This window comes from Girardinichthys multiradiatus, chromosome 10 (genome assembly GCF_021462225.1).
Source record: "Girardinichthys multiradiatus isolate DD_20200921_A chromosome 10, DD_fGirMul_XY1, whole genome shotgun sequence".
NCBI lineage: Eukaryota > Metazoa > Chordata > Actinopteri > Cyprinodontiformes > Goodeidae > Girardinichthys > Girardinichthys multiradiatus.
The window spans coordinates 15,008,761-15,024,399 of NC_061803.1; the positions used below are offsets into that span (position 1 = coordinate 15,008,761).

Sequence of the window (15,639 nt, forward strand, 5' to 3'; positions counted from 1 at the left end):
CTTATCAGACTGTTCTCCATCCTGGCCACACACTGCTGTAGGATGGCATCCCAGTCCTCAACCAGCATTTGTCCCAAGTAAGCTAATGTGGATCATGCTGGCACAAACAGCACACCCAAGTTTACCGTTGTTTAATGAGGTTGAGGTCAAGACTGCACACAGGCCACTCCATCCTTTCCACTTGTAAATTCTGGAGATATTCTCTGATAAATTCCACTTTGTGGGAGTTAGCATTGATGTTTCGAGGACAGAATAAGGTCATAAACTGTATACATATGGGATTGCCACTGGTTGCAAAGTTTTCCTGTGTGGGAGATGCCGACCCACATCTTTACACTACATCCAACAAAAATTGTTTGGCCCTGCCAAAAAGAAAAATTGGCAAGTATTTGCATGGGTGCAACCCACACACTCCACTTTTACCTACAATCATTTAAGGGTAAATAATCAGGTTTTCCAACCACACAGATTGCCAACAAGCATTGTTACAACAAAGTAAAAAAAAAAAAAAAAACACAAATGTCCTTACTCTCTCTGCTTGCTTCTCTTTTGACTAATTTCCAGGGCAAACTGGGTGAACTTCCTTTGAGTGCTCATAAGCCTTATCTTCCTCTTTCTCTTGCGTGAGTGAATCTATCAGCCTGTGAAGTGTTACATTTGATGCTTTGTGACAGGAAGAGGGACTGAATAAGGGCTGAGTCAGGGGATGTCAGCAGGTGTTTGAACAGGCACAAAGAACAGGTGGCAGGCAGACACAACGATGTGTCACTGTGGGGGCTTACCTGCTCAATGAAGTCCTCACCTCCCATCATAACTCTCTGCTACCTGACACAATAATCAGCGGCTCTGCTTTAACAAATCAAATCCTTTTCAGACACCTCAGTGACAGATTTTGTTGGTTCATTCATCTCTTCAGCACCTGTTGTCCCCTTGAGTATCAAATTGTTGTTACACGCTCTCTTAGCCTCCTCCTCTGTTATTGTCAGACAGCAAGAGACGGCTTTTAAGAAAAAGTTCACATCATCATCTGTGTGCGATGTCTAAGGAGAGAGCTTGGCCACATGTGACTAACATCATGAATGAAAACTACATCTCTTTTGGTTACTGGAAACACTGATGGAGCAGATATTTTAAACTTGGAACTTTAGATTTAAATGCATGGGAGGAAGAAATTTAGAGTGTATACAGAGAATAGAAAGAGATATACTCTTAATATTTGGCCAATAACTGATTATAACAATTCATTTTAATAACATTTATACCCATTCAGAGCTCAATCATTTTTGCCAGCACTTTGTACTGAAAATGTACGAGTTAAACAGCTGTGTGCAGTCTTCTCCAGCATGTCTTGAAGATTCATCAGGAGCCCAAAAACAATGTTTTATTTTTCCTGAATCACTTATGTTTACAATTTGAGTCTGAATCCTGGAATTGGCATCAGAAATATGCTTATACACCACCAGGAAAAAACCCAAAATCAATATGAGGTAGTCAGCTGACCTGTCTAGTCACATGATGTTACTAAACAGTGACCTCACTAACTGAATATTTCCGGGCTTGGAGGAGCCTGGCAGCAGTAGTGGTGGCTCATCTAATGTGTTGTGTTCAATGACCTGGATTGGTGTTAAGAGAATTTGAACTTGGACTGACCATGCTGGTATCAAGTTGAGACTACAACCTCATCATCTTGCACAGGGCTAGCAGTACTCCTGCTAGCTTGCCTGCTATGTGCACTGTGTCCAGCCACTGCTCTGACTGCAACAAAAACAATCTCACCAAACAGCTGAAGCAAACAATCTACAATCTCTGCAGTATTAAATGCAATGCAAGGATCTGACACATTCCATATAGAGATGGGTATGTGCTGGTCTTCCAATGAAATAGGGCTTCCAGGTGGTGTGAAGCTCATTCACCTCCAAATTGGGCATAAAAAACTGATTGATGTGAGACCTATAGACAAGATGTTAGTATCTCAGGCTGCAGCAGCTTATCTGCATGACAGATCTGTGTCCTAGAATTGTATTTTGCCATAAGGAGGTTTGAAAACAGGGAAAAGAAAGTATAAGATGAAGAAAAAGCCAAAGCAGAAGCTCATATTTCTAATATTAATTTACAACAGTTGATTGTTGATAGTTAATTTACAATAACATTCAGGCTTCAGAGTCTGTGTGATCAGCTTATAAATTTGTAAGACGGCCTGGATAAAATTGTTGCACAGCATGGGACGTTGGTGCAAAACACTCCATTCAGAAGACTACCTGAAGTGCACTGTTTATAAGCTAATGGAAGTACTAATGGTTATCTGCAAAGCTGAAACATGGGTGTACAGAAACCTCCCATAATAATAGGGAAACTAGATTGTGAAGAAACATCTTATTGCAGATCTGACATCCATCGTTTTAGCAATGAGGTAGGATGGCCAGGAAAGCAGCAGGAAAAATTACCTTCAAATGAGCATCAAAATAATCTCACATACAGAAACCTCAAGATAAGACTGTGACATCTGTAAGAACAATTTTCTGGATCACCAGGAAGTTCAGGGGAGAGGTTCAGTTGCAGCAAAGAAGACTTTTGGATGTCCAGGAAAGTCCAGCCAGTTTCAGGATGGTGTCCTACAAATAAGACCCTACAGAGTTTACCTAACACTTCCACCAGGGGGGATGTGATGGCTTTTGATTGCACATGGTTGTTTTCTGTTGATCCTGTTGTTTTCTTTGATGGATCTTCCTTCAGATTGCAACCTCACAACACACAAATAAAATAATGAAATTTTAAGTAAAGAATCTGCTTGGGTCTTTGTTTTATTTGTTTTATGTGTATGTGAGAAGACTTATAAGAGTACAAAGTCAGTTTGTCTTTAAACATGGCAATAAATGAAGTTTTCAGAGGTAATTTAAAAATAAAAAATTTATGTCAAATGATTTTTACTGAAAAAAAAAAACAGCCATCTAACATTTATATCTGTCCTAACAGAGAGTACTGCATGTACAATAAAAAACATATGCACAGTAACTCACTTTATGAAAAATCATGTGTGGCATGAAATCTCAACTCATACAGTTTAAGGTAGTACATTTGAATACAATTGTAACGGATGCAGCTTCCATGACGCTTCACTTATTCAGTGCTTTTGTGCAAATGGAAATGTACTAGCTGGCTATGCGTGCATCTAATCATGCATGCATGAGAGGGTGTACTGTGTTCTCTGCGTGTGTTTGCGCACACATTCACAGCCGATTTGCAGTTTGCTTCGCTGGACCTGAAGTCGTGTTGGCTGGTGTTGCTGCAGATTGAGGGCTTGTTTGAAGAACAGGGTCTTCATAAACAACTTTTTATTTCTGTGTCCAATGAGTTGCAATGCATGGAAAATCTTCTCCTGATTCAAACAGCAGCAGATATATAGTTCTTGAGTGTTCTGCGGTGTACAGTTTCTTTGCTCGACTGGCTTAAATCAGTGGCATATAACACATCTGCTTACAAATGAACCGGTCACATTTCAAACTTCTTTTTCTCATTTTATAGACTTGCGCATACACAGAAGGGACTTACTTTTTACATTTAGCGGCAAACATGTGATTTATTCTTTATTTCCTTCCCTTTGATGTCTAACTGTACAAGATTAAAAATGTTGTCACATTTCTACCATGTATGGAGAAGAAACAAAATACCCACTTTTATTTAGTCAAATTCCTTGTAGCAAAAATAAATAAGCAGTTGTCTTGTTTGATTTACGGGGACAAACAACACCAAGTCAGAGAAGACAAAAACCATGACAGTCAAATTATTTGGAATCCTGTAAGAGAGCTCCAGAGCTGACTGGCTGCTGTCCATAGTTGTGCCTGGAACGCAGTGCTGGTCCCTGGGGTTTGAAGTGCACCGGGACCGTGGGATGGCGGGTGTTTTGGATTAATGGGTAGAAGCACGGGGTCACGAGGGCTTTTTGTTCCTGCGAGGTGACAAAGGGGTGGAGTCCCGCTGAGAGCGCTTGTTGTTCCCACTGTACAAAGAGGAGATGGAGGCGTTGGTGGGGGCCTGCTGCTGGGGCAGAGCCCGGCGAGGGTGGAGAGGACCACCTCTGAGGAGCACAATGTCCCGCACGGCGCTGCGGAAAGGCCTGCTGACAAAGCAGTACAGGAAAAAGTTGACAGCCGTGTTGAGCATGGCCAGCATATTGGACAGGTCGTAGGCCAGGTGGACACGCCAGTTCTGGTGAACTGAGGACACATACAGGTGGTAGATGACTACGACAGTTCGGGGAGCCCACAGAACTGAGAACATGGAGGTGAGGGCCAGCAGCATGGCAGTGGTTTTTCCTAAACGGCGTGGAGGCCCACGCTCCTCCTGGCAGGGCTGCTTCTTCTGCCTTATCCTCAGTGTATGGATTATTAAAGAGTTCAGCACCAAGAAGATGCTGCAGGGTAGGAAGTAGATGATGGTCACATGTGTCCATATGAGGACGCCATCCAGTGCGGTGGGAGGGTGGCTGTCCCTCCACACGTCCGACCACCAGAAGAAAGGCACGCCCGATCCGAGCGACAACACCAGCACCGCTGTGATGATCTTCCTGGCCCGTGCTGGGTAGCTGATCTGTCGGTGGAGCAAAGGTTGGCACAGTGCCACATACCGGTCCACAGTTAGAGGTACGGTGGACCAGATGGAGGCGTGGTTGGCAGCAAACTCTGCTGCACTGACCACGTGCAACAGGACCTTAGGGACGTCGCGGTGGAAAACAGCCGTCTCTAGAAGGAAGCCAACGAAGATAATGAAGAGCTGGGAGAGAATATCTGAGCCTGTCACTGCTAGAAGGTAGTAGTATAGAGCCTTCTTGGTGCGGGACGCCAGTCTGCACAAAGCCACCGCTGTGAGGATGTTCACTGAAATAACAAACAAATAAAAAAACTGGAATGTGATTATTTTACCTATAGAACAGTGGTGTCCAACTACAGTCCTCAAGGCCCAGCGTCCTATATGTTTTGGACAATGTTCTTTTCAAAATTAATAAATATTCCTTTTACATTTTTTTAAAATTGCTGGCATGCATGGGTAGAATTACATAGTCACTTGTTGCTTAAGGGAGCATTAAAATAACTGAGAAAATCTAAGTAGAATTTACAGCTCCAGTCAATGAAAAGATTTCACCTGGCATAGAGTTGAAACAAATTCACTATTTGGTGCCACAAATTATCCATTATAGCCAGTTTAGCTAAGCATATTAAACAATTGTCTTACTTTTCAGTTGCCGTATACATATTGTATTAAGCTATACAGTGACTGTAGCTCTGCTTCCACAGAATTTCTTGCGTCTTGTTTTTAAATCTAAAAGATGTACAATAAAGCTATCAGATTATGGTCTTTTTACTAAATCTATCACAATTTCTACAAGTTTGGATTTAAAACTGAACCCAATAAGACATTGTAAATGCCCACAAAATTAGATGTTTAGAAGTTAATGTTCAATATTTTTGATAAAGAAAAACAACAAAACTTTATGGAACACAACACCCCAGTGAGCAACATTATCTAAAGGCTATTGTCCAGAATGCCAAAACAGTAAAATGTCAACATTGACCTGCTTAAGTTCTTTGTTTCACTACTCCAGTATGTTCTGGTCACAATCCGCCTCTGTTGGGTTTTGAGTTTGAGTTCTATCTGTTTTCTCTGCACTGCCATGTTCTTCAGTTGCTTTTATTCCAGTACATTTCATGTTGGTTAGATTAATCATTCATTCCTGTGTTAGATGTTTTAGTTTGTATTTCCTTGTAGATCTGTTCATCCCTTTGTACGATTCTGTTAACCTCCTGCCCATGTCTCACACCTGCTGTGTTCCTGTGGCTGGTCAACTTGTAAGTCTGTTGATTATTAAACCCTTTTTTCTTCTACTCCACTACCTACCTCAACACGTTGTGACAGTGCTATAAATGTTTTGGGATTAAAGTTCAAATTTTCTGAAATTACCAACAGTTTAGCAATGTCTGTAGTATAATGGGAACAAAGTTATTGATATTTGATGATGCAAATAAGATGTTGTTGCTAGGTCAGGTGTTTTAGCTCCACCTTGTTTTTAGCTGGAGTGTACATATAGTATATATAAACACAGACATACAATCACAGTTCGGTACGTATCAGGTTTTAAAGTCATAATGCGGTATGTTGTTTTTTGTTGTTTTTTTTTTTTTTTTTTTACATTTTTCACTGCAATCAAGAAAAATAAATAAATAGATTTTAAAATTTGTGTGATTAAAAATGAAAATGCAATTACAATCCAGTATTTTTCATTCGATGTTTTAAAAAGTATGGGCATTCTGTTTTATAAAAAAGCAACACATCCCACGAAACACTGTTAAAAAATGCTTTTAATGAGTCAATGTTTGATATTTTAAAGAGCAAATAACAAGACATCAACAAAACTCCATCCATTTTTTATACCCGCATCTTCCATACTGGGTCGCGGGGGAGCTGGTGCTTATCTCCAGCAGTCTACGGGCGAGAGGCAGGGTACACCCTGGACAGGTCTCCAGTCCATGGCAGGGCAACACAGAAACATAAAGGACAAACAACTATGCACACACCCATTCACACCTAAGGGCAATTTAGAGAGAGCAATTAACCTAACAGTCATGCTTTTGGATTGTGGCAGGAAGCCAGAATACCCAGAGAGAATCCATGCATGCACGGGGGAGAACATGCAAACTGCATGGAGAAAGACCCCCTGCCGAGAGTTGAACCAAGGACCTTTTTGCTGCAAGGCAACATAGCTTACAACTGCACCACCGTGCAGCCTGAAAAAACTAAACTCCTTAGCATCACAGAAGAAAACAAAATTAGCATCAGCAAAGTGAGTGGAATAATCTGAGATGTCATGCAAGACATCACACACTGATTAGCAAAATAGCCAATTCCATTTCAAGTTCAAGTTTATTTATGTAGCACATTTAAATTCAAATGTGGCGTTTACCAAGCGAGGAAAGTATCCTAAAAACTGCAAAATGATATCATCATCTAGTTTCCATAACTGGCCATATGCATGTTACTCTAATAGATGCATTGGGAGAAAGGTATAATGTTGAACAAAATAGATTTTTCAACATTTTAGTAACAAATATAACTGGATAAATGGTAAACAATACCACTAAGATAAAACTGAAGCATGCTAACATGCCTAGCATAATAGCAGTCTGTAGTTTCTGTACATCAAGAAATATTGACATGATTTGATGTGACCAACAAATCATACATTGAATCTTTTAATTACTTGAATAATTATTTATTTTAACCCTTTATTTTTATTTTTCTGGACCAACTGAACCATCAGCATGCATCATATGACTGTGATATATTATGTAACTCACCCATTAACATCAGTAATGTCCCGCTAATTAATTTTTGCATTGATTTCGTATGTCCAGGTCTGCCCTTGGTTTACATATGAACTGTGAATTAGTCGAGCAGTATACCTGGTACTCCCACACAAAGCAGAACACTGTAGTAAATGACGGGAATGAAGCCAAGGACACATTTGGATCTCTGCAGCTCCTCAGGTTTCAGGCCCAGCTCCTCATAGCTGGACTCTGTCACATTGGGCCAGTCGATCATGGCCTTGGTGCTTCCTCTGAAGAATAAAAATGACAAAATATATGCCAAAGAAAATTGGGTTCAAGTGTTTGAGAAACAGTAAAAACAGCAGAAATTAGAGATATAGGTTATAGATTCTCTGGGAGATCCATACAATTCAATGTATTTTACTGGGATTTTAAGAGATAGACCAACAGAATGTAGCACAATTGTAAAATGGAAGGAAAATTATACATTATTTTTAAAATGTTCTAATAAAGCAAAACTGTGTATCCATTTTTATAAATGAATGAATTTGTTTAGTTGTTTTGACACAAAGATTCAGAATTTAAGAATTAAATAAATTGTCTGACCAAACAAATCTGTTTCCATCCTGCTGTGTATGCATACGTTTGTTTTATGCAATTTAGACTAATACAGTCATATTCAACAAATTAGAATATGCGTTGCGATGAGGCTCATTTATCAGATTAAAAGTACTTTTGTAAAATAACAATGTTTTGACAGGTGCTAAACATGCTTTTCATAAAGCCCACATTTATCAAAAATGTTTTTTGGTCTGATATACTACACTAATATAAAACGTTATTTCATTAGCTAAAAACAGTCGGTGTGTAATTTATCTATATGATGTGTTTTGCTTACTAAATTGAGTTGGTGAAACAAATACACTTTTTTTCTAATATTAAGATTTATTAAATGGGTCTATGCATAGGTTTAAAGAAATCTTTGAAATCTACCAATATGTTTTTTATTTTTTTTATTTTAACATGTCCTGTCCAACATAGTAGTAGTAGATGAAATGCTGCTGTAGGCTGATGCAAATTCCTGTCCTAATTTTCCTCACTCATCCATCTCACGAAATTTGGACTCTATCTCTCAGCCATTTGTAATTACACAACAAGCATAAACAGCACTTTAGAGTCAACTCATTAATGAAATCTTCCTCCTGATGTTAGCAGGGCAATCAGCACCACGAGCAGTCGTATTTAATTACTGACGTGGTAAAGGCTGTTTATGTCCAGAAACCCCGCACAAGCAATGGATGACTGACACATTTAGTGTCTGTAGCAGTAATTTTATAATAAAACTGAGCGGTAACAAATTACTTTGTGAGTGGCTGCTTTATTTAATCTTAGCACCGACAGAAGGGCCTAAACCAAACTGCACTTATGGAGAGTAATAATGTCATTCATGAAATAACAGAAGAATGGGCCAACAGAAACAGGACAGCTGAATATCTTTCTGAAATACAGTTCTCATGGTCTGCAGGCATTTTGCAGTAGAACCACTGGTCCGTACCCCTGAATAAATCCTGATTTACCTTTCGGCTTTTTAGCTTCAAAAAAACTTGTATTTACTATTATTTATTGATGTTCAACATATTAATGAAACTTAGGGATTCTTTACTGTTGTCATTTGCTAAAGACCTACAATGTTTTCCCAAACTAAAATTAAAAGAGTCATTTTGCCAAGACTTTATTTACATAAATATGGGCCTTAATTTTCCTTCATTCAGAGATGAATCCTTTAGCTTTACGATTTCACATCAAGCAAAAGTATGCTAATTTGTTCTAATTTAATTAATCAAACTTGTTTTTTCCTGACTGTATCACATCTAAACTTAATATATACCCATACTTCAAATATATGTGGAAAAGACAAAAAAACTGACAGAGATGATCTTCCTATGTTTTATATTTTGTTGTTATCATAGTTCTTACCATCTTTTAGCATAGAAGGGAAATTTCAATCTTTTCATTGGAAATTCTGCTGACAGAGGTGATAAAAAAAGGAATCTAAGAAGTTCTTTGCATGCATCTAGTGTACCATCCACTCTGTCCACCATGATCTAGTCATCATCTGTATGGCACTGAATGATTAGTTGATGAGTAATTTGAAAAGCCTTCGTAATTAAATGTCACTTTGAGTGATAATGAAATGTACCAGCAAGCAATTCCTGAATCTTTGGTTTTATTTTGGGGTTTTATTGCAATAAATGTGTGTTTGGTGGAGAAGGGATTTGGTTTGGGGCAACCTTTCTTGGGCTGGGCTCAGTCCATTTAGTCCAGTGAAAGGAATTCTTAGGGCTAAGGCATACCAGGACCTTTTGGACACTTTTATTCTGCCGACCTTGTGGGAAAGGTTCTGGGATGACCCCTTTCCTGTTTCAACACAACTGGCAACAGTGCACAAAGCAACATCCATAAAGACATGGATAAGCAAGCAGTGTGTGGAAAACTTGGCTGATCTAGACCAAGTCCTGACCTCAACCTGACAGAATAAGTTTTGGAAAAATTAGAGAGGAAACCTTGACCCAGGCCGTCTCAGCCAACATCAATGTACTTCTGGAACAATGGCAAAAAATCCACATAAATAGACTTTTAAACCTTGTAGAAAAGCCTCCATAGAAGACTTGAACCTGTTTTTAGCTCACCTCAAATCTTTTGGCAATAGGATATGCTCTACCAGATCAAGTCACATCCTGACAACAACTGGAAAGCACTTTGTGAGAAAGACTGTACTACAACAACAAAGACTGTGGTGTTTTAACACTGCTATATCTTGCATCACAAGATATCAATGCACCCAATTTTGAATACATTTGGAAATGAATGAATGATGAATTCATTGATGAATGATGAATAATGTTGCTGTCCACAACTTCATAACAACTTATGTGAAAGCTGAAGCTAAATGATTTGCAACATCTTCAGTTGCATTGATCCACATTGTTGAATAAAATCATTATTATGCTGTGATTTTATTTTCTCTTAAAGGAAAAAAAACTACAAAAATATGAGGTTTGGTTATTTGCATTTTTGTTATGTAGTAGTTATGTTTAATGTGCTTTTAAGGGACTGCTTTTGAGTAAAAAGAGGGACGTCTGCAACATCTGCAAGGTCAGGAGAAAAGGACTAAGACATCCCGAGATGTTTATGTAACACGCATCTGACCGAAAGCTCCAGAACATGACTTTCAGTTTTGTCCACACTGAACTTTCACAGAGACTTTGATCCGGGACCGTATATAGCTGCCAAATCCCTGAAGATTTGGAGGAAATAAGAGCTTAGAGCAATTCCACTTTCTTGCTTTTTTTAGGTTGTTTATCAATAAAAAACCTTCTCGCATTTCACTTTTCTTTATCTAGTAGTGTAGAGAGCTGAGAAAAGATGTCCTGGTCAGTATGAATAGGTACACACAGCTCCCATAGGAGTTGGAGTGTGTGTGCAGGGATACGTCACACCTGCAGTGTGTGACATTTTGCATGACATCTCAGATTGTTTCATTCAATTTGCTAAAGCTTATTTTGTTTATCTAAACAGCCAAAGCCAAAGTGCTTAGGTTACTATTATATAAAATCTCAAAATGCATCAAATGATTTTAGGCAGTTTTTCTGCAGTAGAAATTTCCATTTCCATCCTATTTTTCTTATTTTCCTTTGCTTTCTTTAAACAGTGTATTTCAAACAAATCTGTCCTGCTTACATTTCTCTATGTTTTGTCAAAATATAACCACAAACTAGAAACTAATTGTCTGAGAGTTTATGCGACTGACCAACGCTCGTAACTGAGATGTGAATGTCTGAATGTCAGATTTGCACATCTAGAGACTAAAATTAAGATTAAACTCTGCCAGATTGCAGGAAACGTTTTTTAAAATAAAATTACATAAAGTCTTGCCACATATTTCCAAATGGATTTAGGTAGCTCGGGGTTGTATTTTGACAAGTTTCCTGGGTGATGTATGATATCATTTTCTGCCACAAATAGAGATTTGCATGTTGGCCAAAATGTTTAGTTTGGACCAGAGCACCGTCTTGTGAATGTTTGCTGTATACATTCCAATTTGATCCAGTTTGACCCTACATATAAAACACTGCAGTGAAAGTTGGTTTATTCTGCCAATTGTTAAAACATTTCCTCTGAGGAATACCAGCTGATTGCATCGAGTCACTGACATTACAGCAATCCCTCTTCCTAAACACGCATGTATCGACAGTGGACAGTAGATTGCATTGAGTTGTTAACTTGCAGTAATTATCCAGCAGAACCAGACTCTGTGTGAGTGGCCATCTGGGAGGTTTGAGAAGACAGAGCATACATAACAAAAACTTAGAAGCACTGGTCCAGGGGTACTTTCTAAAGCAAGAAAATGTAAATAATTAATGGCAGCAGAATAGCTCCTTTAGTGGCTTCATCTAGGAGAGGAACACAGCTAAACATACAGGTCCTTCTCAAAATATTAGCATATTGTGATAAAGTTAATTATTTTCCATAATGTCATAATGAAAATTTAACATTCATATATTTTAGATTCATTGCACACTAACTGAAATATTTCAGGTCTTTTATTGTCTTAATACGGATGATTTTGGCATACAGCTCATGAAAACCCAAAATTCCTATCTCACAAAATTAGCATATTTCATCCGACCAATAAAAGAAAAGTGTTTTTAATACAAAAAACATCAACCTTCAAATAATCATGTACAGTTATGCACTCAATACTTGGTCGGGAATCCTTTTGCAGAAATGACTGCTTCAATGCGGCGTGGCATGGAGGCAATCAGCCTGTGGCACTGCTGAGGTCTTATGGAGGCCCAGGATGCTTCGATAGCGGCCTTTAGCTCATCCAGAGTGTTGGGTCTTGAGTCTCTCAACGTTCTCTTCACAATATCCCACAGATTCTCTATGGGGTTCAGGTCAGGAGAGTTTGTAGGCCAATTGAGCACAGTGATACCATGGTCAGTAAACCATTTACCAGTGGTTTTGGCACTGTGAGCAGGTGCCAGGTCGTGCTGAAAAATGAAATCTTCATCTCCATAAAGCTTTTCAGCAGATGGAAGCATGAAGTGCTCCAAAATCTCCTGATAGCTAGCTGCATTGACCCTGCAATTGATAAAACACAGTGGACCAACACCAGCAGCTGACACGGCACCCCAGACCATCACTGACTGTGGGTACTTGACACTGGACTTCTGGCATTTTGGCATTTCCTTCTCCCCAGTCTTCCTCCAGACTCTGGCACCTTGATTTCTGAATGACATGCAGAATTTGTTTTCATCCGAAAAAAGTACTTTGGACCACTGAGCAACAGTCCAGTGCTGCTTCTCTGTAGCCCAGGTCTGGGGAATGCGGCACCTGTAGCCCATTTCCTGCACACACCTGTGCACGGTGGCTCTGGATGTTTCTACTCCAGACTCAGTCCACTGCTTCCGCAGGTCCCCCAAGGTCTGGAATCGGCCCTTCTCCAAAATCTTCCTCAGGGTCTGGTCACCTCTTCTCGTTGTGCAGCGTTTTCTGCCACACTTTTTCCTTCCCACAGACTTCCCACTGAGGTGCCTTGATACAGCACTCTGGGAACAGCCTATTCGTTCAGAAATTTCTTTCTGTGTCTTACCCTCTTGCTTGAGGGTGTCAATAGTGGCCTTCTGGACAGCAGTCAGGTCGGCAGTCTTACCCATGATTGGGGTTTTGAGTGATGAACCAGGCTGGGAGTTTTAAAGGCCTCAGGAATCTTTTGCAGGTGTTTAGAGTTAACTCATTGATTCAGATGATTAGGTTCATAGCTCGTTTAGAGACCCTTTTAATGATATGCTAATTTTGTGAGATAGGAATTTTGGGTTTTCATGAGCTGTATGCCAAAATCATCCGTATTAAGACAATAAAAGACCTGAAATATTTCAGTTAGTGTGAAATGAATCTAAAATACATTATGGAAAATAATGAACTTTATCACAATATGCTAATATTTTGAGAAGGACCTGTATAAGCTCTGAACCAGTATACGTTCTGAGCCAGTATCATCTATGCCATAAAGAACAGAATATATATAGTTATTGGCAGGAATAGCTCCTTCAGAAGCTTTATCCTGGAGAGACATAGGGTTAAAGCCAGGAAGACAGAGCTAAGTGTATTATCTATATATAAAAAGAACAAGGTTAGTTGCAGCAATAGCTCAGCTGATGACTCACTCCAGGAAGGTAAGACAGCAAAACAGAAACATTGGGCCCAATGTAACTTCTATGAACAGAAAAAAAAAAACGAGAGAGAACATCAAGTTAACATCAGTAATTACCACAGATGACGCATAATTGGAGTGAAATAGGAGAAACCAAAGTGAGGAAATGTGGTCAGTTTATCGTCCAGCAGTCTGAGAGCATAGCAGCATACAATTAATACCCTCCTTGCTAATCCTTTCAGTAATTCGGCAACTAAGGCAATTGACAGCAATAGATTTCATTTAGGCGAAAGAGTAAAAAGGGGTAAAAAAAAATTCACACCACACCTGAGATTTTTTTATTGAAAACTATGTATGATTGTCCTTCCACTTCACAATATTGCAATACGTTGTGCTGGTTGATAACATAAAATACCAATAAAATACAGCAAGGTCAGTGATTTTCATATAAAATATGAAAAGTTCAAGGAGGCCAAAACACTGTAGCCGAAATTGGCAAAGAATCTAATCTTACATATTCATTTTTATCCACTAATCCAAGAGTACTGTCACTTATCAACCAGAAAAATATGTTTTGGAATATTTACATCTCATTATAAGTGACCATACCGGCAAAGTTTATGGATAAAGCATAGTCTCTACAGTTTGAGCTCAATTTGAACATTATTTTTGGACTTAAAAAACTTGCCAAACTATCACCCTGTAAAGACACCTGATCTGTTTTCTCGTGTGCCTTAGCTCAGGACCAGCAGTGAGAAAGATGATCGCTATGAAAGAGAAGGTCATGAGGCTGCTGGCAAAACGCGAGACAAAAACCTGCAGATCAATAACCCCGCAGACATCCTGCACACCGGCCAAAAAGAGTTCTACATCTCCACTGTCTCAGCCATTTCTCTGACATCTTCGTTCTCGAGAGTGCTCCAGATTCTGGAAGCAGAGATCAACTCTTCTCACTCCAGACGTGTTTTATTAAATCATCTTTCAGGCAGCTACAGACGTTTTACACAGAGGAAATAAAACAACGTTTCAACAAAGTAATCTCCACAAGTCAAGTGTCAGAACAGATGAGCTGCAATAGACCAGTGACTGAGATGCAGCTGAAGGCTGCAGGATGTTGCTCTGCAGGGGGCTCGGAGTCAAGGACGGTGAACCAAATTCTGCATGCACGCTAATCAATTATTCATCACCTGAAACAACAGTGCTTGAAGACAAAGTGTGCTAACAACATAACTGCACAGGAGATGGATCATTGTTTTACATTACAGCAAGGCTCATGCCTTTGTTTTGGAGAAAAATGGAATATTTCTTTATGGATTATAGTATGGGGAGAAGAAGAAATCCTGAAAAAACGAGCTGTTGAGAGACGACAGTGGAAAGAAATTTCTGTGAAGACTGGTTTTGAGTTGGAGGCCAAAATCCTGACCTGCGGTTAGAGCATTAAAGAAGAGTGAATCCAGAAGTACTTTCTGACACCAGAAATGGTGATGAATGTGTTTCATGAAAAAACGTGGTGAAATATCAAGAAAGCAGTTCATGTCAACTTTGAAAACTCGGACAATTCAGACCTGCCTCCCTGAAAATTTTACTACTGGAAACTGTCTCCAAATCCAGAAAATCATTTATGTGTAACAGCCCTGATTATGCTTAAAAATATAATATTTACACATTTATTAACATACACTCACATGAGTTATGAACTTGGTTTCCCAATTGCTGTCTTACCTTCAGATCCAGTTTTCAGGGTGTTTCTCTCCTGCTGGATCACTGCCGGTCCTCTTGGGCGTTGCTACCCCCAAAAGCTCGTAAAGTGTCCCTGCTGGACGACCAGTGAGGAGATAAGGAGGTAGATGAGGAGGGGGAGACGGAGCAGAGGAGTCCAGGCAACAACTGAACCGAGGGAAAGGGGACAAATGAGGCAGAATGGGAGTGAAAACGAAGGGGGAGGATGGGGGGAGGAGACTGATGTGTGAAGAAGGAGGGAACAGATCGGATGAAGTGGAGAAAAAGAAGGGGAACCAAACTGAGTCTGACAGGGGATATAAAGTGGTCATTTTTCATGCTCAGGGATCTCATGGGGATTCAATCTGAAGTGTTTTCACACTG

The 15,639-nt window shown here is 39.5% G+C and overlaps 1 protein-coding gene across 1 annotated transcript; it reads right to left on the reverse strand.

The window, feature by feature from the left end:
* Positions 1-2,801: 2,801 nt before the first annotated feature.
* On the reverse strand, positions 2,802-15,427 carry gpr142 (G protein-coupled receptor 142). The gene is made up of 3 exons (XM_047376215.1): positions 15,259-15,427; positions 7,455-7,609; positions 2,802-4,874 (listed from the first exon to the last, which is right to left on the reverse strand). The coding sequence occupies exons 2-3, from the start codon at positions 7,591-7,593 to the stop codon at positions 3,928-3,930; spliced, it is 1,086 nt and encodes a 361-aa protein (XP_047232171.1). The 5' UTR covers positions 7,594-7,609; positions 15,259-15,427; the 3' UTR covers positions 2,802-3,927.
* Positions 15,428-15,639: the final 212 nt, after the last annotated feature.

Coding starts and splice junctions, on each gene's coding strand:
- gpr142 (XM_047376215.1), bottom strand. CDS start 7,593: ATGATCGACTGGCCCAATGTGACAGAGTCCAGCTATGAGGAGCTGGGC. Junction 4,875..7,454: donor GCTTTGTGTGGGAGTACCAG/GTATACTGCTCG, acceptor TTGTTATTTCAG/TGAACATCCTCACAGCGGTG.